This window comes from Pundamilia nyererei, unplaced genomic scaffold, assembly GCF_000239375.1.
Source record: "Pundamilia nyererei isolate P.nyererei 1_Seehausen unplaced genomic scaffold, PunNye1.0 scaffold00051, whole genome shotgun sequence".
NCBI classification, from domain to species: Eukaryota; Metazoa; Chordata; class Actinopteri; order Cichliformes; family Cichlidae; genus Pundamilia; species Pundamilia nyererei.
Genome location: NW_005187452.1, coordinates 406,836 through 432,333, shown reverse-complemented (window position 1 = coordinate 432,333; position 25,498 = coordinate 406,836). Strand labels below are relative to the sequence as shown.

The 25,498-nt window shown below is 40.7% G+C and overlaps 1 protein-coding gene across 1 annotated transcript in view; it reads right to left on the bottom strand.

Moving 5' to 3' along the window:
* Window positions 1-18,768: 18,768 nt before the first annotated feature.
* Window positions 18,769-25,498, bottom strand: part of dldh (dihydrolipoamide dehydrogenase) — an 8,130-nt gene continuing 1,400 nt past the window's right edge. Inside the window, exons 3-12 of the mRNA XM_005733267.1 lie at window positions 25,105-25,165; window positions 24,101-24,358; window positions 22,538-22,598; window positions 22,303-22,433; window positions 22,025-22,194; window positions 21,720-21,936; window positions 21,437-21,613; window positions 20,635-21,340; window positions 20,247-20,502; window positions 18,769-20,159 (exon numbers count right to left, since the gene is read on the bottom strand). Of these exons, the coding sequence (XP_005733324.1) occupies window positions 20,154-20,159; window positions 20,247-20,502; window positions 20,635-21,340; window positions 21,437-21,613; window positions 21,720-21,936; window positions 22,025-22,194; window positions 22,303-22,433; window positions 22,538-22,598; window positions 24,101-24,358; window positions 25,105-25,165 (2,043 nt within the window). The 3' untranslated portion in view covers window positions 18,769-20,153. The remainder of the gene's footprint in view (window positions 20,160-20,246; window positions 20,503-20,634; window positions 21,341-21,436; window positions 21,614-21,719; window positions 21,937-22,024; window positions 22,195-22,302; window positions 22,434-22,537; window positions 22,599-24,100; window positions 24,359-25,104; window positions 25,166-25,498) is intronic.

The following is a 25,498-nucleotide window of genomic DNA, read 5'->3' as shown; positions in this document are numbered from 1 at the left end:
TGACTAACACGTGTCATCGTTTTCAAAAAGTCTCCGTCTTCACTGTCCACATTGCGATGCTAAAAGCACCGTTTTCAAATGTATGTGTTTTCAAGAGCGTTTTCAAAACGCTGTGTTTTCCTTCAGCGAAAACGCAGTCTCAGTGTGGACGGGAGGCCAAAACGGAGAGAAAACGATGCGTTTTCAAACTAAAACACATTAGTGTGGACGTAGCCTCAGTGTTTTTGCCAAGGGAAGGAAGCTCTCATCTAAGATTTTGTGTGACAGTGGACCTCAATGAGGTGAAGTTGTCCTGCATCCTTAGCAGAAGAACAGCCCAAAGCACAATGTCTGCACTCCCGCGCTTGACTGTGAGGTGTTTTTTGGGTCATACTCAGCATTTCTCTTCCTCCTTCTTCCTACACAGTGGCTTGAGTTGATGCAAAAGAGCTCAATTTTGATTTCACCTGACCATAGCATTTTCTTCTAGATCAGACATGTCAAACATTAGGCACAGGGGCCAAAATTGGCCTGGCAAAGACTTCAATCTGCCCGCTGGACCACTATGGAAAATTGATTGACTTATTGTAATCTGTGTACTACATGGGAACAACTAATCTGTGTGAACCGGAGTGAACAAACTTGTAAATTCATCAGGGATCAATTTTGGAAGTTTGTTTTTTCAAGTTAAAGTTTGGGGGGTTTTTTTAGTCTCAAAAACTAAACAGTTAAGACTTATGCATAGCAAAGAAAAAAGAAAAAAAAAAAGGAAAATTTCCGAGTTCGAAATAAGGTTATAGGTTTTATTTTCTGAACTTTTTTTTTTTAAAGTTTATTGTTGAGAAAGAGCTTCCTTAACAAAAACAGCTTTGTGCAGAAGCTGATTTTTGTTGTTTTCATGGCATTTGTTGTTTGCGCTCCAAATCCAAACAAAAATATCTGCAGCAGAGAGCCAAGATTCTTTAAAACACCTCAAACACCTGCGATCACAACCCTCAAACCTCATTTGGCATTTGTATAAACCTTTCCTTTCCAAAATGGAATGGGTGTTTCCAATTTCATTCACTCTGAAGAGGGCGAAACATGTGTTCTTGCTGGTTAAAAACAGAGGCTTAAAGAGGACATGAACATATAAAAAGATCAGCTTTTAACATTTCAGATTTAGCCCCATGTGTTTGGAAGGGTGAGGGTGGTTTGTAAGTGCGATCGCACTAAAACTCGATCAGTGACTCCATTTAAGTAACAGTGGCCTTCGAGTTTTATGAAACTTTTCTTAAAAGCATCTTTTTTGAGGAATCTGAACCTGAAATCTTATTTCTATATGCTATCAATGTCTAGTAATGACATGACGATGTTGTTTGAAATAATTATCTGATAATCTCGATTCAGTTTAAAAATATAGCAAAAACATCATTAACTTTGCTAAATATGAAAACAAATCATATTACCTAATACCTACTTCAAGATTTGGCCTGTCAAACCCAAATACCCTCACAGATCTCCAGATGTCTTGGATTCCTTCCACTTTCTTATTTATGTGATCTTTAAAGGACAGAGAAACAAAGAAATAGTGATCACACCTCCTTCCTCCTGCTGCTCTTATATGATCATCTAAATGTCTTTGCAGTGAAAAGTGGCTACAATTAGAGGACACAAAGGAAGGAAGAAAGGAGCAGTGAATGTAACAAAGAGGGAGAAAAAAGGGAAGAAGTGAGGTGAGAGGAGAGTGGAAAAGAAAAGAGGAGGTGAGGAGGAGCACAGCAGCAGCTGGCAGGTGTCAGGAGTCACAAAGGGCCATCTGTCCATCGAGTACCATCTCTACACACACACACATACACACACACACACACTGCATTAAACTTTCCTCCACACAACCTGAAACAACAAAGCTTTTTCTTCATTTCTTGTCTTGACGGATTTCATCATAGCTTAAAAATTGAACTTGTAGAAATTCCTGCCCTCTGGATGATTGAGTCTATGTTTACAGTAAAATGCACGTTTTGAATACCAGTCTTGTATAGTTTTTGGCTTTGGCACCACAGGTGGAGAAAGAGGCGTCATGATGACAAAATAGGGAATGTAGTGAAAACAGGACCTTTCGTATCCACACATATGGTAAAGCCTCTCTGAACGCTGAAAACTCAAATATCTCAGCTATTTACAAGAAAGACTTGTATGTGGGCATAGACACACACACACACACACACACATGGTGCTGACCCCTGACCTTTCACCTCAAATGATCTCTCCCTTGGGAGATTTTAAGAGTGTGAGGAACGCTGGGTGAACACATGTTAAAAACTTCATGCATGCAACGGCTACTGTCTCAAGGCAGAGTTCACAGGGACAGTGTGAGGGCGCTTCAAGGATAGGAACAGCTCTTCACCTGTTTTGTAGTTGACAATGATGTGTGCTACAAGCAAAAACATAAATGGGGCTATATCTTTAAGTAAATCCTTAAGTAAATCACAGTAAAAAACAAACAAACAAAAAACTCCCCAAACAAACAAAACCTGTTCAATTACGTGGCAGCAACTCAGTGCATTTAAGCATTTAGGCAGCATTAAGATCAGAGTCAGAAACATTTAATAATCCCTAAGGATTATGTGAAGATCAAGTTCAAATCAAGTGTCTGGAGGGTGACGAACGGTGGTTTAAGTGACTTTGAACATGGAGTGGTTGTAGGTGCCAGATAGGTTTGTCTGAGTATTTCAGAAACTGATCTACTGGAATTTCTACTGGAACTCATCATTAGAGTTAACAGAAAATGATCCAAACAAGGGAAAATATCCAGTGAGCGACAGGTCTCTGGTCGAAAATGTCTTGTTGATCCCAGAGGTCAGAGGCGAATGGTCAGACTTTGAGCCGATAGTAAGACAACAGTAATTCACATAACCACTCATCATAACCAAAATATGCAGAAGATCTCTGAAGGAACAGTGTGTTGAACCTTGAGGCAGATGGGCTATAGCAGCAGGAAACCACAATTGGACCAAAATTGGACAATAGAAGATTGGAAAAACATTGCCTGGTATGTCTCAATTTCTGCTGCAACATTGCCTGCTAGGGTCAGAATTTGGCGTAAACTACATGAAAGTACGGGCCACAGTGACCACAATGCACCAATCTTCTGATGGCTGCTTCCACCAGACTCTATCTATCCACCCTCACATGATCATTTGCATAATGTCATTATATGGCGAAATCTCTATATGCAAAACACAAGGCCAATACCCGGCGCTGAGTGGGTATGATCTTTAGGCCCTCAGGCAACACTGCATTCAGAACACAGATGGAAATCGCTGCATATGCTCAGGAACACTTCTCAGAACTCTTGTTAGAAAAATGGTTTGATGCTACATCTACAAATGCAAATTAAAACTCTACCAGACAAAGGAATGAGCATGGTCAAATAGTTCCAGAATTGCTGTCTACTTTGAGTGCTACTTTTGTAAGATTGAGGAAAAGTGGAAAACTGTGGTCCTGTGGTTGCACCAATCAAAACGCAAAGACGGTCGGACTGCACTGGTGTCGGCTGTTTTGAGGCACTAGTGAAGTTCTTCTGCGCCATAGTAAGGCCATTTTATTCAATTTTCAATTCAATTTTATTTATATAGCCCCAAATCCCAACAACAGTTGCCTCAAGGCGCTTAGAGTAAGGTCTTAATTTTAAGACCTTACTCTTGGGTGTATTATCATTTATGTTTGCAATCATGTCATTTTCTGTACTATAATCTTACTGACAGTATTTTGGTTGGATCTGTACCAGTGGCACCAGCTACATCCTTGAAAGTGGACCTCTCCTTTGTTGTTTATCTTGAGTTTTCTTTCATTCATTTTCTTTAAAAAAAAAAAAAAAAGGGGGGGGGGGGCGAATCCTTTGTTCAAATTCAAACTAAACTACATTCTCATCACCGCTATATACAGTACAGTATATAGACAAACGTGACGACGAGGCTCCAGTTACAGCAGTGCAAAAAAACAAACAATAAATATAAGAAGAGTAAGAAAGCAAATATACACTTTAGGACTGGGGGTAAAAGGATCAATAACATTTTAAAATTTTTGTTGCCTCTGGTTCAGGGGTATAAGGACAGATGATAACATATGCTGTACAGATTGTATAGCTGCTATATAACTGACGTTTACCTAAGTTGACAGCAAAGAGTCCTCCCAAAGTTGTTGCCAAAATGTTAAAACCACAGTTTTACATAACTAAGAGAACAAATATGCAGACAAAGTTGGGCTGTATAACTAAAAACTCAACAGCACAATTTCCATCTTAACAACGTGCTTGATCTCCATTTTGTGGGTTTGAGTATTTATGTTTTGTCTTTTATCGAAGGTTCCTGGTGTTATCAGAGTTATAGTTTGGGAAACATTAAAGCAGCTTTCACACATGCGTTGCAGTCCTGAACCTTTCTAGGCTATAGGCTTACACAATGAAGGTGAATGTAGGAATGGAAATGTCTGACACCGTGCTGATTTGAATCAATGTGAGAGTAGCACAGGTAATAGTAAGTTTAGTTTAATGTTATCGAGCGGTCACCCTGCCTCCTGTATGTTTCAGGCCGCTCCCTCATCTAAACCAGATGGAGTATTTCTAGTATATGGACCATAAGAGCTTCACACCTTGAGAAATGTAACACTGACCTGAACTGATGTAAGTCTTACCTCATTAAAAAGTCCTTTTCTGTCTTCTAACACTGCCTCTGTGATGTGTGGTGTACCTAATATTTTGTTCTTGGTCCAATTCTCCTTGCGCTGTATATAGACTTGAGTCTATGTTTTAAGGACATCATATTGCAAACCACTTCTATGTCGTCGATACCCAGATATACCTACCTGGTGTTCTCTTCGACTATTTTCTTAAATTTGACTTACAGACAGTAAACTTTTTCTTTTTTTCAATTAAAACCTGACTAAATTTAAACAATTTCTTCCAGTTCATTTATACTTTCATTGCATCTAGATAAGATTATTACAGTTTGTTACAAGAAAACACTAAAATCACATTTGCAGTTGGTTCAAAATGCTAGATTGAATACATCCTTTCTTAAATCTTCATACTGGCTTTCTGTGACGTGCTGCATTCATTTTAAAATACTGTTCCTTACGTATAAGTGCTTGCTCCAAGTTACTTATCAGATCTCTTACAATGCTGTGCTCATGGCACTCATTCAGAAACTTTTAGCAATTAAGGATTCCCAATTTTCCCAGTTTTAAAAAATTAACTGTGGTTTTCCTTTTAACTGTTAATGGGTTTATTTGCTGTGCAGCACTGCTTAAGTGTTAGCCCATCTGGTGACTCAGGAAAGAATCAGTTGTAGAGGGTGCAGTCAGATGCCTTATAACATTCCCCAGTTTCTAAAAAAGTGTGTGTGTTTGTGTTTTTTTAACTGCATTGGCATGTGGAACATCTGAGACACAGAAAGAAGGACTTCTGCTGAAGACAGCAGCTAAAAGTTGTTTTTCAGGGCAGCTCAGACGTCATCTGGATCTCCCTCACAGTCTCTAGCAGCGCTGCCGCTCTGCCTCTCTTCTTCCTAAAACAACTTTATTTCATTCTCCCTCTTCCTCTGGCCCTCACTACCCCTCTCCCTCCTTCCTTCCACATCCAGCAGACAGAGGGCGGATGCTGGCAAACACTTCCCCTCTCCACGAAGTTACTTCCTGTCTCTGGGAATCTATTTCCTGCCCGCAGATACTACAACAGCACTAAGAGCATTCCTCAGGAATCTCTCACTGTCTTGCGCGTGCGCACACACACACACACACACACACAATATAAGTATAGCTCTTACTGTGCAAATGTCAGAAATTATCAGTATGTTCTGATAATATTGATACTGATATATTGTGCTGCATATTTAGAATGAAAACATCTACTACTGTTTATGCCCCAGAGGTGCTTAAGACTGGTTTGATTTAAAGATCATCCTGTGTGTTTGTGTGTATCCTTGTTTTTCTTGAATTGGAGACATTAGTGTGTGTTTGCTCAGCAGTCTTCTCCTGTTGTCAGATGTTTTTCCTCAGAGCTCAGGTATTCTTAGCAAGTTTTTCCCCTCCTTCTACTGTTTGAGGTGACAATGAGAACTGCTCAAAAGTGATAAATTTTCACCTGCTTTGTTCTATCAGAGGGATTCGACCTAAAAAGAACTGCAAGTAAATATGATGTTTGTGTCATTAAATTGAGCATAACAGTAAAAATAATGAAAGTAAGAATGAAAAATTAAAAAGCGGTAGGTGGCAGGAAACAGGCATAGTTTTCTGGGGTGTTAATGCCCAGTGGAGCTCTCTAATACACAAACACAAATACACACAGTTTTGTCTCTAATCAGTGGCAACGTTATCTAGACTTACAAGGAGGAAGTGTTTGTATTTGTGTAAAAGGTTGGACCTCCACTCAGAGCTGGAAATGACACACAAAAGCAAAACTGATCAGCAGAGACGCCCTCCTCCACAGTCTGTCACACACTGTAACACTCAGAACATACTGTAAATGTATTTTGTGTCTAAACACGTAAACGGTGAGCGTGCACACAGCTACCCTCATGTCCCAATGTCTTTATTCCCTCTCTCAGTACTTTCTTTAGATGTAATGGTCTTAATCTAAAGGCTACTGAAACACAGGAAACTGCTGCAGGATTTATTGCTCCGACTTTCTGTTGTGTTTGGTAGCGAGGTGTGAGTTCAGCAACATGTCTTAAATTAAGTCACTACAGCCAAACAAAATGTTTTAGCATATACGACCTTGGGTGAGCTTACCTTTATTAAACTTAAATCACTTTAGGGTAGTTTCACATTAATGCCACCATTATATTGTTTGAATGTTTATCATAAACATGCTGGTTACTTTAATACTTCTAATAGAAGTGTTCTAATGTCATTAATTATCTCATTCAATCATTTTTATCCGATAGGGAGTGCAGACTTCACAGCTCTATAAGTTTGGGGCCACAGGCGGAATCTTCCTTGATATTTGGGCATATTGGGGCCCGATGAATGTAAAAGCAAAAAATTAAAAGATTTTTTTTTTACCTTAATTTTGTTTTTAAGAAAAATAAGAGCCACATATGAGGATATTCGTTTAAAGTTTTGATAGAGCAGTAGTAGTATAATGTCCTTGTAAGTCGATATCAGGCCTTTGTAGAGCAAAATTGAGTATTTTGGTCTAAATAACCCAAAATGCGATGTCCACATATGTGGACGCCAGGTCCTAGGAGGTTAAATTTAAAATTTCAGACTGGACCAGAACACCTGAACCTTTTGTTGTGGCTTTTTCCGTGAGTGGCCGTGAATTTGGTTTCAGTTAAAAATGGTGAAAATAACAGGATCACCATGTGTGTCAATAATAAAATTAGACGTGTAGCCAGATGTATTGTTAGTGGGACCAACTTGCCTCTTTACACCTAGATCTTTGCACATGTACCATAAATACACAAATCCTCAGTATTTCATATTATGCAGACGTTTATGTATCTCATGTACATAACTGTTCACACACACAAAACACAACAAGCACACAGCTATGTGAAAAAGAAAAATCCCAGGACTCTGCAAAGTCCTGTTGAAAAGTAAGTGCACCCCATGACCGAGAAGCTTGTAGAACCACATGTGACATAATTATTTTCTTTATAACTTTATCAAACTCACATTGTTGAAGAGGAATTTTGTCTGACTCCTGTTTGCAACATTGCTTTAGTAAATTGAGGCTTGTGGGTATTTATTGACTTTTGGAAATGGAGCAAAATTAATGTATATCTTAAATGTATATTTTTATTAATTCATAGACTTGTGAATGTACTGGCATTTGTATAACTGTTATCTAGAGATTTATCTTTTTTTTAAATCATATTTGCTCCTACATACAACCTAGAATGATCAATTAAGCTGAGATGTGTGTCTTTGAATTATGAGAAACCCCATTAGTACCACTGAATCCTGTCAGTGTATTAAATGCTTTATATTTGACTTAGAGGAAACTGGAAAACCTTAAAATAATGGGTAAAAGAAAAATACCTGAATAACCTTTGGACTTGTGCATGTACTTTTAACTGACTGGAAACACATACTGTACATGCATATCTTCTTTTCCCTGGAAAAATAAGCATACTTAAAAATATGTCAAAACATTAACCAGTACAGGTCATGGTAAATGCACATATGTAAATAAAACAGTTTTTACCAATGTAAACAGAATGTAAACCCAAAATCATGAATACAGTGATGTTCTTTTCCTTTTTTTTTTTTTACATATATATCACACTTAAATGTTTCAGATCATCAAACAAATTTTAATATTAATACTGTTACTGTTGGTTTGATGTTCTTTTTATTAAACGGTGTGTTAGCTTTATGATTTAACAGGACTCAAGCCTTCTAAAAAATCCCTGTTTTTGTCTCATCAGTCCACAGAATATTTTTGAAAGATCATCAAGATGTCTTTTGGCAAACATGAGATGAGTCTTTTTGTTCTTTTTGTTCAGCAGTGACTGAGGCAACTTTGACCTTCTTTAGATGTTGTTCTGGGTTCTTTTATGACCTCCTGGATGGGTCGTCATTGCACTCTTGGCTGTTGCTTGTTTGCTTTTTCCCCCTTAATACAGGGAGTGCAGAATTATTAGGCAAGTTGTATTTTTGAGGAATAATTTTATTATTGAACAACAACCATGTTCTCAATGAACCCAAAAAACTCATTAATATCAAAGCTGAATGTTTTTGGAAGTAGTTTGTAGTTTGTTTTTAGTTTTAGCTATTTTAGGGGGATATCTGTGTGTGCAGGTGACTATTACTGTGCATAATTATTAGGCAACTTAACAAAAAACAAATATATACCCATTTCAATTATTTATTTTTACCAGTGAAACCAATATAACATCTCCACATTCACAAATATACATTTCTGACATTCAAAAACAAAACAAAAACAAATCAGCGACCAATATAGCCACCTTTCTTTGCAAGGACACTCAAAAGCCTGCCATCCATGGATTCTGTCAGTGTTTTGATCTGTTCACCATCAACATTGCGTGCAGCAGCAGCCACAGCCTCCCAGACACTGTTCAGAGAGGTGTACTGTTTTCCCTCCTTGTAAATCTCACATTTGATGATGGACCACAGGTTCTCAATGGGGTTCAGATCAGGTGAACAAGGAGGCCATGTCATTAGTTTTTCTTCTTTTATACCCTTTCTTGCCAGCCACGCTGTGGAGTACTTGGACACGTGTGATGGAGCATTGTCCTGCATGGAAATCATGTTTTTCTTGAAGGATGCAGACTTCTTCCTGTACCACTGCTTGAAGAAGGTGTCTTCCAGAAACTGGCAGTAGGACTGGGAGTTGAGCTTGACTCCATCCTCAACCCGAAAAGGCCCCACAAGCTCATCTTTGATGATACCAGCCCAAACCAGTACTCCACCTCCACCTTGCTGGCGTCTGAGTGGGACTGGAGCTCTCTGCCCTTTACCAATCCAGCCACGGGCCCATCCATCTGGCCCATCAAGACTCACTCTCATTTCATCAGTCCATAAAACCTTAGAAAAACCAGTCTTGAGATATTTCTTGGCCCAGTCTTGACGTTTCAGCTTGTGTGTCTTGTTCAGTGGTGGTCGTCTTTCAGCCTTTCTTACCTTGGCCATGTCTCTGAGTATTGCACACCTTGTGCTTTTGGGCACTCCAGTGATGTTGCAGCTCTGAAATATGGCCAAACTGGTGGCAAGTGGCAGCTTGACTTTTCTCAGTTCATGGGCAGTTATTTTGCGCCTTGGTTTTTCCACACGCTTCTTGCGACCCTGTTGACTATTTTGAATGAAACGCTTGATTGTTCGATGATCACGCTTCAGAAGCTTTGCAATTTTGAGACTGCTGCATCCCTCTGCAAGATATCTCACTATTTTTGACTTTTCTGAGCCTGTCAAGTCCTTCTTTTGACCCATTTTGCCAAAGGAAAGGACGTTGCCTAATAATTCTGCACACCTGATATAGGGTGTTGATGTCATTAGACCACACCCCTTCTCATTACAGAGATGCACATCACCTAATATGCTTAATTGGTAGTAGGCTTTCGAGACTATACAGCTTGGAGTAAGACAACATGCATGAAGAGGATGATGTGGACAAACTACTCATTTGCCTAATAATTCTGCACTCCCTGTAGTGAAATTTCTTTTGAAAACTACATGCTGTATTTGTCTAATATTAAAGTTTGTTGATGATCTGAACAAATGTGACATATACCCAAAAAAACCTAAGGGGGTAAAAACTTTTTCACAGTATGTTCTTACAGGGAGTACATGGTGTGTAGCTCCAGTAAATATTGAAAAATAAACATGTTTCAATCACTCTAGTGCCTGTGTTACACTCCAAAGAATCCATCCGTTTTAGCCATATGCTGTAGTGTCTTGTTTGCTGATATTAGCATCCCAACATGCGATGATTAAAATGAAGACAGAGTTGACGGGATTCAGTGTTTAGATTCTCCAGCCAACAAAAAGAAAGGTCATAATATCAGAGTGTTCGTCTGGGAGGAAACACACCATACAGGAGGGTCTGTTTGGTCTTTTTTTAGTTGTACGGCTGCTGGTGCGTTTGTTCATTGTTGGTCCGGCCTCCTCTCTCCCATCTGCCGCTACTCATTAGCATGGAAACAGGACCAGGAGCTTTTTCACACATACACACATTGGCCATTAATCAACAAGTCAGGCCAGGGTCCATTCCCACACATACACACCACACACATGAAAACAAAGACCATACAGACACAGCGCCTAATCACAGAAATATCCCAGAGCACACTTTACTAGATTTCAACCACTCCTCATGTCTCAGAGGATCAGACCTGGCAACCCAATTTTCTTTTCTCTCAAATCTGCCAACATAGTGACGTCTCAATTGCTTTATATTTAAGTGATGACTGCTCCCTCGTGGCTCTGTGAGCGAACACGAGAAGATTTGTTCCCATCAGCTGTTCTCCCTTTTGTCTTGAAGGGATGAATTGGCAAGTATTATTGTGTGAATTTGCTATCTAATTTGTCTGGCCATCATGAATGGCCGCATTGAAAGGAAGAGTGTATTCCCATGAACTGACAATGTAAGTCTGAGTGGTGCGTAAAGGCTAACTCCATGGCTGACGTAAATGTCGACTATGTTGGGATATAAAAATGTGTCAGGACCATGAATGTAACTGACCAAATGTAGATTTAGTCCAAGGACATAAAAAACAAGAATTGTGAAAGAAAGCACAGAGATCCTTAGAAATGAGATCATGGGAGCATCAGGAAAAGGCACAAAGACACAAAAACAGTCTCTATTTAGGTTCTTGTAGATGAACCTAAATAGTGATTGTTATTATTTACAGCATCAATATGGGAATAATATAGGATATTAAAAGAGAAATTAGAGATTGAAGTGTTAACTGAGAACATTTCATAATTAGTTACGACTGCTATTTAGGTATGTAATGTTGAACTTTCTGAAAGCAACTACTTTGTGTAATTAAAATAAAATGAATAAAAGTCACTTTATTAAATCTGTATTTAACATTCTATTTAACATTTGTTCAGTGAACTCGTCCTCATTCATAGGGTGTCAAAGTCGCAGTCGTCTCATTTATATACATGAGTGAGTGAGTCATGAGTCGTGGAAATAATGAGACACGTCTCTTATTCCAGTTCATTGTATTTTAATCCAAAACACAATCTTTTCTTAAACCTAAACAGGCTGTTTTTGTACGTACACAAAGCACCAGCAAGTAGCAAAAGAAAATAATGAAAACACAAAGTTAACAGTCTTCTAACTGACACCAATAACACCCCACTCCTGCCTGCTTATACCTTCTTTAAACGACTTTCGTTTCTCAAAGTATCGAGCAAATAGTTATTGATATTAATTATTTTTATTATATCCTAATTTTCAATACTTTTGCTTAACCTACACTTAGTGTTTCTTCTTTCCAAGTAATCTGCTCAGAAATCCAATTTGCAACCAACTCTCTAATAACAATTACACATGGATTACATATTGCAGTCTTCATCCCTGCACTGAAAAACACATGTAATATCTGCTCAAAATGGTAAAATCAAGTTTACAGGAACAAGATTTTGGCTTTATAACAATCCAAAGCCAACATTTTGATTTTTCCTCTAAAAGCAACTTTGAGCATGAACATCACAGATTACATCATATTTTAAATACCAGTTTAAGGTATATGGCATAGAGTAACAGAAAGAAGTAACATCATGGATGTTTCATTCATGTTTTCTGCTGATTCACTGAAGAAAACTTGAAAAGTGTGTCTTGAGTAAACTTTATTTAACTCATGTTACCTATGTGACATGAGTTAAATTAAGCCATTGGTCCACTTCTTTTTATCTGACTCGTCTTCTAGCAGGGTCGAAGCTAGATTTTTAATATACTTTTACAACATTCTGGGGTTTTTTTCCAGTAGATTTTGCAAACCTGCCAACTTTCACTTTCCAACCAGTTCACATAGCCCTCATTCGGTGTTTATCACTGTGCCGAAGAGCAGGAACACATCAGTCATGGTTGTAATTGTGCCCAGAGCGCGATTTTTATGATTTCTATACTCTCAAACACTGTTACACACCGTTTAGTGATTTTGCGTGCCTTCTTTTGCGCTATCTGCACTTCTTGTTTCTCCATCCATGCATTTTAGGGTTTGCCTTTGAAGTAAGGAGCAGTCACAAGATGTCTTATAGGGCAAACAAAGCCAATTTTGGAAGAAATCCGAGGAGACTTTGACCACCCTTGCGTGTTCTGGGCTTTAAAAATCGTTATTCTGTCCAAAAAAGCAGGTAAAACTTCTGTTTTTTCTCACCTGATGCAAAAAAATAAAGCAAAGCCTTCAGAGAGAGAGAGAGAGAGACATCTGCCATATCTCTATCTCTCTCTCCCTCCCCTCCTGTGGGTCCTCTGTGGCAACATCTGCTTCCTCTGCTGCTCTTTCCCATCATGCGGTGGGCGTGTCCTTTGTGTTGCCCCCCAACTTCATTGTTCTAGCCAATCATTGTACTCGCCAAGCTGTTCCCACGATGCACCAGTAATGACCAGAAGGTGCTGATGGGAGCTGGTGTCTCTGAAGGAATGATTCTGTCTTTACAACCGGTTTAACCCCCAGGGAGAGATGACAATAAACAAAATACAAACAAAAACAGTGCTCTCAAAGAGAACCGAGAAATGTGGTTGGCTTTAATTGCGTTGACTTGCAACTATACCCTAAAATTATGATTTAAAAAGGCAACACATGAAAGGGGAAACAAAAGTATATTAAAGGCATGTTGTGCAAATAGAGTTAGAGATTGATAATCAGGAAAAAAAGAGGAAAGAGGGGGTGAACTGAGTGAAAGAGAGAGGTAGAGCTCTGGGAAAAGATCAGAGCCTGGTCCCTGGGGAGCTGCAACAGATGAAGTAGCTGAATAAGCTGTCTGTCATTGTGTGACTCAGGCTGCTGTGGTCACTTCGTTTGTTCAGACTCAACAATGGAGGATGACTGAGAGAGAAATCTCTGTTTTCCCACAAGATTTAGCCCCAAAAATCTCTGGTCAGAGATGCTCTGTGAGCATGGGGATTTGTGACAAATTGAAATGCTAATAACAGACAGAGTGGAGAGGGATGTAAAGTCAGCGGGACACTGTTATGATGCTGCTCTCTGAGGCTGCGAATCAGCAAAAAAGTCTGGAGATGTTGAGAGAAAAGGCTCTGTGTTTACTTTGTGTGCAGTAAAATTAGTGCAACAAGTGATCAGGTGGTATTTAAAAGTGGTAAATATACTCAAAAATAGACCTAAACTACATACAGGCTGTCTACATTCTCATTATATACACATAACAATAATAATAATCAAACAAGCCAAATGACTTATTGCCTGGGCCAGTTCTTCCTCATATTTACTTAGGCTCAAAATAAGTCACACAATAATTTGCATTGTTAGCTGTTACATTTTTCTTTGTATACAGGCCATGATGAGCTGACTTTTTCTGTTATATTAGTTAAGTGAATTCAATAAGGTAAGAGTCAGGATCAAATGTAGCAATAGTCTAACTGGCATCATGAGCTTCAGTTTAAATTGATGTCTCCTGTCTTTGATGTAGCCTAGCATTGACCCTGAACACCACAGCCTGCTTTGCACCACTCCAGCATTACTGCAAACTTCCCCACAATACTGAAACTACGGTCAGTTCAGCCTGCTCTGAATTGTACTAAATAACACACATTATCATTCAATTAATTTTTTTAAATCACATTTCACAATATGAAAAAAAACATCTGAATGTTTTGTCCCAAGAGGACACAAAAGCCATCGTCACAGTAGCTGAAGTTCAAACCAAGCATCAGAAGGCTGATTAAGTGACTTTGAACATGGCATGGTCATTGGTTCTAGAGGGTCTGGTCTCAGTATAATAATAATGATAATATGACATATTATAAACCTGCTCAAGCTCTTAGGTCATCTGGAACAGGCTGTCAGTTAGTTCTCCCAGGATCCTCAAAACTTTGAAACTGTATTTACTTCATATGTGTTTTAGTATTTTATACTTAATTATTATCTTATTATCAACAAATGTCTGTGAAAATATTGTCGGGCATAAACCGGTCCGTGGCGCAAAAAATGTTGGGGACCGCTGTACTAGACTAGGGGTGTCAAACATAAGGTGTGTGGGCCAGAATCAGCCCAGCAAAGACCCCAGTCTAGCCCATTGGACAGCTCTGGAAAATGTAAAGGAGTGCATAGATTTTGAAGTTTAAACTGTATTTCTGTAGGCTTTACCGCTTTTCCTGTTTATAAAGACCCCAAAACATCACCACCAACTGTCATTCATGCTACACCGAAGTAATTAAGTAATGGCCGAAAGTTCCTGTTTTTTTCACCATCTACTATAGGAATTTACATTTTTACAGATGGTTCACAGAAAAAAAAGGACATTTTCTATGAATTACCAAGACCTTTATACTTTAGGATTGAAGGACAGTCTTGGCAATGAAATACTAGAACATGTTCTGAAATTTTACACATTTTTCATGTAGAGTTTGACATCTCTGTGGGACAGCATAACATTTTTATCCATTGTCCCTCTGTCGCACATATTCAGGGGGACCAAAGACAACATTTTGACAGGTTCTAATGTCTAATAGTTCGTTTGTTTTAATTATAGACTGTTCTAAAACCTGGTTTTTATTGATCATTATCAGTAGCTCGGGAGGTAGAGCAGGGCATCTGCTAATTGGAAGGTTGGTGGTTCAATCCTTGGCTGCTCTCAGTCTTTATGCCAAATATCCTTGGGCAAAGTTGCTCTCTGATGCATCCATTGGAGTATTAATGTGTGTGAATGTTACATAGAAAGTACTTCCATAGAAAAATTGTGCTTGTGTCAATGAGGCAAGTTGTATAAACTGCGTTTAGTGCTCAGCTAGAGTAGAAAAGCGCTATATAAGAACCAGTCTGTTTACGTGCCACATCTTTTGCTGCCTGTGCTACAATGTGGAAAAATGACTTTCACTTCATCATCACAAAGTCAAAGACCACACAGATTTTTGTAAAATATGGTAATAATGACTGCAATTAAAGGGAAATACAGATATGTGTCACGTAATGGAGTGCAAAAAGTGAGGACCCAAATACAGAAGTTCAAAAACAAAAAGTGAAACATTTATTTGTCTGATGAAAGTTCAAAGTAAAAAATTCCAAGATGCAAAGTAAAAAAACCTGGACAGCACAGAGAAATACACAGGGAAGAAGGCAGGCACGTAAACAGTACGACACAAAGTTTAACTGGAAGACAAGGCTGTGTATACACACAGAAACACACAGAGGGTTAACAGCTGGATTGAAGACAGAAATGTAGGATGGTCCCAGTTTTTACCCCCATTTTAATGATAATACTGCACAGAAGCTCAGAGATGTACTGACACACAGATGTTGTAACTATTTGAAACTTGAGTTTTTGGGAATAACATGGGAGAAAAACACTTGTGGCTTTTTGGCCTTTTGACTTCTGTGCCTTAACAGCAGGTATAAATGGCTACATGTGTCTGATGACGACATGGCGGTGAGTATATAGGGTATATTGGGACCTCAAGGAAGCTACTCAAATACACCAGATCAAAAATATAAACACATTTTTACAATAAGAGCTACCAGATTACAAAAACACCAAGAACTCAATACTAAACATGGAGTCATTACTAAAATTTAAAATAAAAAAAGCCTCAAAGTAATAATCTAATAAGTCTAAACAAACTCACAACTCAAACTAAACCCAAAACCAATGATTTTCATCCATTTTTGCCAGTCTTATAAAGAGATGTGCCGCTTGATAGATAAAATAAATTTGTCCTTCCCAAACACACTCTTTGTCCCATGTTTGGTCTTCTTGGGATGTAGTCACCCCAATGTGTGACAGGTGACCATTACGTGGATAAAAGAAGGGTCAGCAGCCAAGAGTGAGCTTTTTTTATTCCCAAAAATCTCTTTCTGTCCATCCATCCATCCAACACATGCACACACCAGCCAAGATGTTTACACACACACACACACACACACACACACACACACACACACACACACACACACACACACACACACACTTATACATTCAAACAGATCTGTGAGAGGAGAGGAGTGTATGAATGGACAGATTAATCAGATTATAGCTGAGACACACTTAAACAGCCTGTTCTGTGGATTAGCTACGGTCCTGCCTACTCCCTGTCAGAATAAAAATTGTATTAGAAGAGAGAGGTGTGTGTGGGGTGTGGTGTGTGTGTGGGGGGGGGAGGCTGAACCAGACAATATATCATCCTACACACGCACACAGATGTATAGATTTGTGTTCACATTTTTCTGTTGTGTTATTTATAATATGAGTGATGGTACATCTTGGACTTCTTTAAGAACTAAAAAAAGAAAATGTTCAGGATTTAGGTGAACGATAAGAAAAAGGAATGAGCTCATGTGAAGTGTGGACTGACTGGATAAACGTTTCTCTATAGATTTGACCATGAAGAAGTTTCGATTTCCCCCTTTCAGAAGTTCAAAGAGTTGCTGTTCTTTATGTGCAGCAGGACAGCAAATGGCAGCCAGTCACCGGGGCTTTGTCTGACTATTGACACCAGAGAGATGCCGAGAGGGAGGACGCGAGTGTGTGCGACTGTTCAGGGGCTGGAGGACAGCCTGACAACAACAAAGGACCAGCTTTAAGCCTGTCTCCTGTGATTTTCCAACTCAGCGAAAAGCTATTGTGGCACAGAAAAAAAGTTAAGTTAAAAAGCTTAGCATGGTATGTGCTAACAACTGCCTGCCGCTTGTGTAATACAAGCAAATACTTTTTGAGTAGCCACAGTTGCAGTCTTTGGAAGGGCAACCGTCGCTGTGTCTGCAGCCTGTGGGCAGGTCAGTGGTGTGATCTGCTGCTCTGTACCATCAGTTAGGGTGTGAAAGATTCATCCCTTAATGTGGCTCTGTGTCAATATTGGAAAGGAATTGTGAACTTTCTTTCTACTCCATCATTCAAATCTTACTTCAGTCAGCCAGTCCATGACCTCTCCTGGAGTGTGTGTTTGTGTGTGTTATTGTGCTCCATGTCGACACTTAATGCAGTGTGTCCTCTGTAATTGCAGTAAATTTCTGATCATCTGTCATCCAATTTCACCGTCCTGTGTATGTGGTGTGTGTGTTTATATAAGACTGCAAACCAGATGAGTTTCTTTGATGACTACTTCTGTGCTCCCAGTGGTCGCTGAATGACACACACACACTTAAACACACACGGAGTAGTGCAGGCAGGGGCAACTGGGACTAAATCCAGACTGGTGGTTTCTCTCTTCAGCTATAAATACCCCTGTGCTTAAAACAAGATCACACACACACACACACACACACACACACACACACACACACACACACACACACACACACACACACACACACACACACACCAATAGTCCTGGACTCTGAGGAGCATAGAAAAAAAACATTAATTCAGAAACACAGAAAGATGCAGACTAAAGTAAATACACACATGCACATATGCAATCCCTCTCTCTTTCATTCATACACACACACACACGCACATATTACAATACACACAAGGAGATGGGTCTGGCCTCAGAGGAGGCTAGCTAAGCGTTCTATGATTATGGGGTGTGTCTTTGTCTCATTTAGTGGTTCCACAAGGAGACAGTCTTCTGCTGTGTCAGACAAACACACACATACACACTCTCTCTCTCTCTCTCTCTCTCTCACTCACACACACACACACACACACACACACACACACGCAAAACACTTATAGTATCACTAAGTGACATCAAATCCCTCAGCTTCAATTTTCCAGATTACTTTTTTTAAAATAACCTACAAATGTAAGAACGGGCGAGTATTCATGCTTTGCTAATTTACACAGCTTTTAAGAGCATGTTGCGTACTTCTCATAATCCCTCGTTAAGCAGAAAGGGAAAAACAAGCATTCAACACCAGATGTGCCATATTTCATTCCTTTTTTTTTTTTTTATTTTGGAAAAATATTGCGCCTTTTTTCCAGTATTAAAAATGACAGGCTCTGTACATCAGATTTTCTCTTAAATACAACACAGTCACAGTGGTCTCAAGTGCCTAACACATACATGCATACATACTTACATACATACATTATCTGCCAGATAAAAAAAAAAAAGAAATCCAACTTAAATTATAACAGGATTAATTAAAATAAAAAAAACACAATGAAATGGAGCACAAATAATTACATAATTAAATTAAAAGAATACAGCTTTCTTTAGATAACAAATAAAATAAAAACAAATGATCTCAACCAATGGCAGGCAGGGTGATGGTGTCCTTGAACTGGCTAACAGTGGAAGAGTGAAGGGAGTGGAAGTGAGCAGTGCATTCAATGACACAGGCGTGAACTCTCCTACATGCACACACAAACACACATACAACCACACACTCGTGCTGTCTCACACACATGCACGCTCACGTCTATAGTGCAATGAGGTCTTGGCAGTTGAGACGAGTCCTTTAAAGTTCAGCCTACTTGGAAAAATCAACAGCATCACTAGAGGTCAGGAAGAAAAAGACCAAACTGTCAATTTGAGCTGCTGATGCAATTTCACAAAATTCTGGAAATGTTCTGGAAAGGGATGTGCAGCAAATTCAAACAGAAATCATACACGAACTGATAACTAAACTTCAAATATGTTTGTTTTGAGTTCTTTCATCTGGATTTTTTCTTCTTGGTTCGTCCTCTAATGCCAAAAGTGTTTCCTAAGTTGCTCTGCCCAAAACATTTCCCTGTGTGTCACAACTTTCAGGGGTCAGAGGCCAGTATGGCCCAACAGAATCCATGTTGGATCGATCTGCAGTCACTACTGGAGTCTTTAGTTCTTTAGTTTGTGCTGAGAACCAGCTCAGCATTGTTTCTGTCAGTGCTGCAGAGGAAAAGCTGTTGAGCTGCTACAGAAGTAGTCCCACAGTTTTATTTGTGTCAAGAAAGCTCAGACTGTGATTTATATTTAATGAATAGATTGTAGCAGTTTAATGTTTCTACAACTCTGCTCTCTGCTCTGCAGCACTGCACAGAACTCGAACTACTCATTATCCATGACAGATTTTACACTGCATTGTAAAACACAGCACATAACAGTACTACAACAGTACTTTAAAAATTCTCTGTACTCCAAAGGTACTTCACTGTTCATTCAATCAGTACCCCATGGTACTACAATATCAACTGTTGACATACAAGTCCATATTCCACTGATTGGAGTTCATCCTGTTACAAGCAGTAAATCATCTTGAACTGCAGAAGACGTCTTCATCAGTTTGCCAACAGTCTTCATTGGACTAGACAAGTACTCAGCCAGCGCTGTTTCTGTACAAAGTCTGTACAAGCGCTCGCATTGCCTCCTGGTACTCCGTCCGTAGTGTTGAGTCAACATTAGACCTACATCCATCCAAGAAATATCCAGAATTCACCCGTAGTACTACCGTAGTACTAAGTCCTTGCCAAGTGGGCTCATCAGCACCTTGGCTCAAAGTCCTCTGGTAAATCCGAGGGAACAGCAGCAAACAGCAGGAGTAAAACCTCCTGGAGACAAGCTGAGCTCTACTGCTCAGGGCTGGTGTATGTGGACCACCACCTGGTTTTCACTGGTATCATACCTGTAATACAGAAGGGACAAAGTCAGTCTTTGGAACTGCAGTTTTTGTGTGTGTTATGGGCGTTTGGGTCTATTTTTGCGTACTCACCTCTGTGGCAATGATGCATTCATCTTTCTGGTCTGATATGACGTAAACAGACTGGTATTTGGTGTCACTGGTGCACTGGTACCTGCTGTCACTGGGATCGTTGTATTCAACATCACTGGTTGACTGGAATTTAACGTCGCTGGTCGACTGATATTTAAGATCGCTCTCTGCGTGACAGTTCAAATCGGTGGATGAGTGATATTTTGCTTCACTGCAGCTCAGTGACTCGGCCACAGGGTTCTTTTCTGATGCATCACTGTGGGATAAAAGAGGACAGAGAAATTCTGAAATGCTGTTCTTCATGCAACAAACGCTTTCACAGTGATTAAGGGGACATCTGCATGAAATAATTCCAACCGTTAAGAATGTATTTTGATTGGTTGTGTACCTGTTTTTCCTCTTCCTGTATCTTTCCTCTGTATCTGACTCATCCAGCATTTCACATTTGGCCTCTGGCTCTTGGTGACCCTCCTCTTTACATGGTGGCAACTCCTCAGGTTGAAGCTCATGGACCAGGTTGTACTCCACGCTAGGGTACCGAGATTTAAAGCCATTCTTCTCTGTTCCGTTGAGCCCACCGATTCCACTCAGACCTCCGAGAGATCCAGTGAGATCCGAATGATAATCTGCCTTCTTGTTGGTGTTTTTAACTGATGTTGTCATCAGAACTCCCAGTTCCTTGTCGCTGCGGAGACAGTTGTTGGTGGTTGTCAAGTTGTTCATGGTCTCGTGGCTGTCACTGTGGACACTGTCACTGTGATGACTGTGCCGCTCCTGCAGTTTTACCCGAATGTAGACCACCAGCACAGAGCATCCGATCAAGATCACAAGAACCAGGAAGACGCCGGCGCACACGGCCGCCCAAGGGAATCCTCCATTGTCATCCTCCTCATCATCAGGATTTTCACTTCCCGAGTATATTCGATCGGGTCGATCCACAATCTCTGGTAAGAGGAACTGACAGTTGTGACCGCCATAGCCGGGCACACAGGCACACATATAGCGGCTGCCTCGCTCATGACAGGTGGCTCCATTGTGGCAGGGGTTGTGTTTGCATCGGGAGACAGGGGAGCTGCAGTTCTTGCCAGTATAGCCTGTGAAAATAGCATGGTTTAAGAATCTGAGAAAATGACACTAAGCTGCATAAAAATTCATGTAAACATCAACAAATTTGTCAAAAGTTGTCATACCTGGGGGGCAACTACAGGTGTAGCCACTTCCTGTTTCCTGGCATGTCCCACCATTCTGACAAGGGAAGGAGAGACAATATCCAGAGACGCTACTCCCGCTTTCCTCACAGTTAGGACCTGAAAACCCTTCAGAACACTGACAGAGGTAGGAGTTCACCAGATCCACACATTCTGCACCTGCAGAGTGGAGAGGGATTAAGAGAAAGACCAGTGATTAGTCTCTGGATGTTTTAACCCTGGGTTCAATTGTAGGTTTAGGTGAAGTTAAAATCAGTAAATGTACCATTTAAACAGGGGTTGGACGAGCAGTGGTCAATTTTCTTCTCGCAGTTGAAGCCAGCATATCCTGTCGGGCACTGACAGAAGTAGCCACCTTCCGGATTGTCGACACAATGTCCGCTGTTGAAGCAAGGCCCGTCTGCACAGGTGTTGGCGCTTAACTCACAGTTGTTACCATAAAAACCAGGTGGGCATGTGCACTTATATCCATTGTCATTGTCCTATATTAGAAAGAATGTAAACAGTCACACACAGGTTTCTTGTTTCCACATCATCTCTCTTTCTGTCTTCCTCTCCTGTGATACTCACAGTGCAGCTGCCTCCGTTGCGACATGGACTTCCGGAACATTCACTGACTTGGATCTCACAGCTGGCGCCTGTGTATCCAGGTAGGCAGGAACAAGTGTAGCTGCCCTGGCCAGTGTTAGTGCAGGTGGCTCCGTTAAGACAGGGTTTGTGGTGTGTACAGTAGTTCAGATCTGGAAACACGAACAATAACAAACCGTTACAAAAAATATAGTTTAAACCTAAAGCAAAGAGGGTCCAAGCGGGAATCAAGTATGTAGTAAATGTGTCAGTAAACTCACCCTGGTTGCAGAAAAGCCCACCCCAGCCCTCCTGGCAGTTACACTGCCAAGGCTGTTGGCAGGTGCCATGGAGGCAGCCAGGGTAACGGATGCAGTCATCACAGTAACGCCCACTAAAGCCCACACGACACCTGTGAACACGACAATTATTTAACACTAATAGAAACAGAAGAAAATATATTGAAACGCTGTCATATTAATTTATGGAAACTTAAAAATACTTTTCTGGACTTACTTGCACTCTCCTGGTTTATCACAGAAACCGTGTTCCTCATCACATCCAGGAAGGCAGATTGCTAAAGAGAGTAAACATGCACGGTTAGGTAACCCAGTGGAAATGAGGCGTGTTTGCACTCCATCAATCTTCCAATCACTTTAATTCCTTTTCAAGTCACTGACAGCTTGTCTGACAGTCCATCTGGTTGGCCCTCAGGCCTTCTTATCTATTTGGTGGAGTCATTCATCTTGTCTGGTGCCATGTTTGTCTGCCGAATACGTTCACCTGCTCAGGCATGTCTCTAGAGTATCTTTATTCTCTATTATTAAGAGGCTTAATCCACCAGTCTTTATGGTTAAAGGTCTTCTGGAGGTCTTCTTAGCACTTATAATGCAAAAGAATAAAATTTGGAGGGTAATTGGTGTCACTGGGTCACTCTTGTGAACAGGCTGACATTTGCTGGTTTCTTCATTGCTTCAAAAGTTGTTGAAAATGCTACCGTTTTGGCCTTAATACCCACACAAGGAGCTACGTCAGTTTTGGTCACCAAACGAGGGGGATGCAGCCAACAAGCCCTCTCTTTTAACATGGTTGTTCTCCCATACAAAAGCCTCCCACACAAAGCCTCCTTTCTCCCCTTGACTGTGGGTCAGAAGTCCTTTTTCTCACCCTCAGCCCCTCTCTTTCCATATCCCTCCCTCTTCTTTCTGATCCTCCTTTTTCCTCGTTTACTCTCCCATCCACCTATCCCCTCCTCTCATCTTCCTCTCCTATCCTTTCCCTTCTTCTGCTCATCCTGTCTCTCCTCACTCCCCCCCCCCTCCTCCTCCTCCCCCAAGGGCCAGCTGGTCTGTGTGGAACTAACCACCAGACAGCTGCTCCATTGTCTCCTCTCACCGAGCAGCTGCCCCCTCCACAACAATACACAACCGTGCTCGGCCAATCAACAGCCTGAACCACAACAATACAGGACCCCCACTTGGCCAATCGGGGAGGAGGTTTTGGGCGAGGAGGCCCCAGTGGTCTAATGGAAGGCACGCGGCGTGTGAATTACTGAGGAGCCACTGCGGCTCATTAGAATGGAGGCCTCTGGTGCTATGGGATAACTAACTGACGCCTGTTGCACACGGGCCCCGCATTATGAGGTGAAAAAAAAGTCCCCAAACAATACAGAGAGGCAAACGACTGTTGGGAAAATTAACTTTGAAAAGTAGTTTATAAACTGTAGAAACTTAAAACCCCTTAAAGCTTATGTGTTTTTCATTTTAAAAGTTAAAGAACTGTTTTTTTTAAGATGGCAGTAATTCCAGACTAAGCCGGAACTAGTGTTAACACGTCTCACTTGTGAGGCAGTATTTTGGAATCAGGCACTTTGTGTAAACATCACCGCTTGCTGCTAATGATTGTGCCACTCCTTCAGCTTATCTAAGCAGCTGCCATTGGACTGAAATTTTAACTACTGCATTACCACTAACCTGAAGGTGTTTGTGCTTGCCAACTATATCTCTCAGTTATGGATATTCCTCACATTGCTCCATACAGACCTACTGACATTGCTTGATTAAAACCAAAACCACTCACGTTCAGTGCAGTATTGTCCCTTCCAGCCAGAGTTGCATATGATCTCTCCACGCTCGCCGCAAGTGAAGTGTCCAAAAGCATCATCTCGCGGGCGGCAGAAAACAGAGCAGCCTTCGCCGTAGTAGTACTCATCACACAGGAAGCGGTAAGAGTATCGCAGCTCAGTCTTGCCAGCTGTCTGCACATCACTGAACCACTCTTCTCCCACACTGAGGTGACGCTGAGTGGCGATCCTGCTGATCAGACGCTCTGGGTTGTCTGAAAAAGTAAATCACACAGCTTGTTGTGAGTCACATGTTGTTGTGAAGCATGGCTTTTCTGCAGAGCGTAGGACAGGGTAGGACCCTTTCATTCACATGAAGCTGTCAGTTATATTCCTTTGTTTACTATAGATTTCAGGTCTTGCGGAAGCATGTGTGCTTACGCTCCTGCAGAATGACAGCCACACATGTTTTTGAAAATGAGTCTGTCATGCAGTGAAAAATAAAAGGCCAAGGGGTGAAATCTGCTGTCTGGCTTGCAACAATGCTTTTCTTGTGAACTGTTTTTTCCAAATAGAGACAGATTACACCATAAAACCTCAGTGCAATGATAAGATGATGGCTTAAAGATGACAACAGTAAATCTCACCACAGAGACAAATCTGAGAATGCCTATTATCAAGAGACAAGTGAATCCACACAGGAAATTGTGCCATTATATGCAAAAACACAAATTTTATGCAAGAACATGGCTATGTAATCAAAAACACACTGGACGTTTGCCTCACTGAGATGTAGTATTAGCTGATTCCCCACACTATAATCAGCAGACGTTTAGAAATGGTTAACCCTTATTTACTTTTCAAGGGAAGGTGCGTGCCTCAAAAAGTTGGATCTTAATTCTTGTAAAAATGGCTGAAAAGAAAAAAATATGACCTGACATTTGAAAGAAAACCAGGAAAACCTATTTGCCTTCTGCTCTGTCTTTGAGTTACACTACTGCCCTTTCTTGCTGTCACCCACCTGTTGTCAGGTCGTCCAGGGAGTCGGTGTGGAGAGCTTCAATGATCAGTGAAAACGTCCCCTGAGGAGAGACAGAGAGAGAATCAACAGCTGCTTAGCCTACAGGCCTCCCTCCCTTCAGAGCAGGCGGGCCATTAGCAGGCCTCCCAATAAACTTCACAGCCTAATTCTCGTGTTGATTAGGTGCCTAATAAGGCCCGGTACCTGCTCCCCTTTTCACACCCCTGCCCATATCACACTCTGACACCGCTGTAAAACCAAACGAGGCGGAATTTCACGCTGTGCTGCCAATGATGTGCCAACTCAGAGGATGTTAAATTTCCCACCACGGCTGGTCGGAGGAGAGAGACGTTTGACACACACACACACACACACACACACACACACACACACA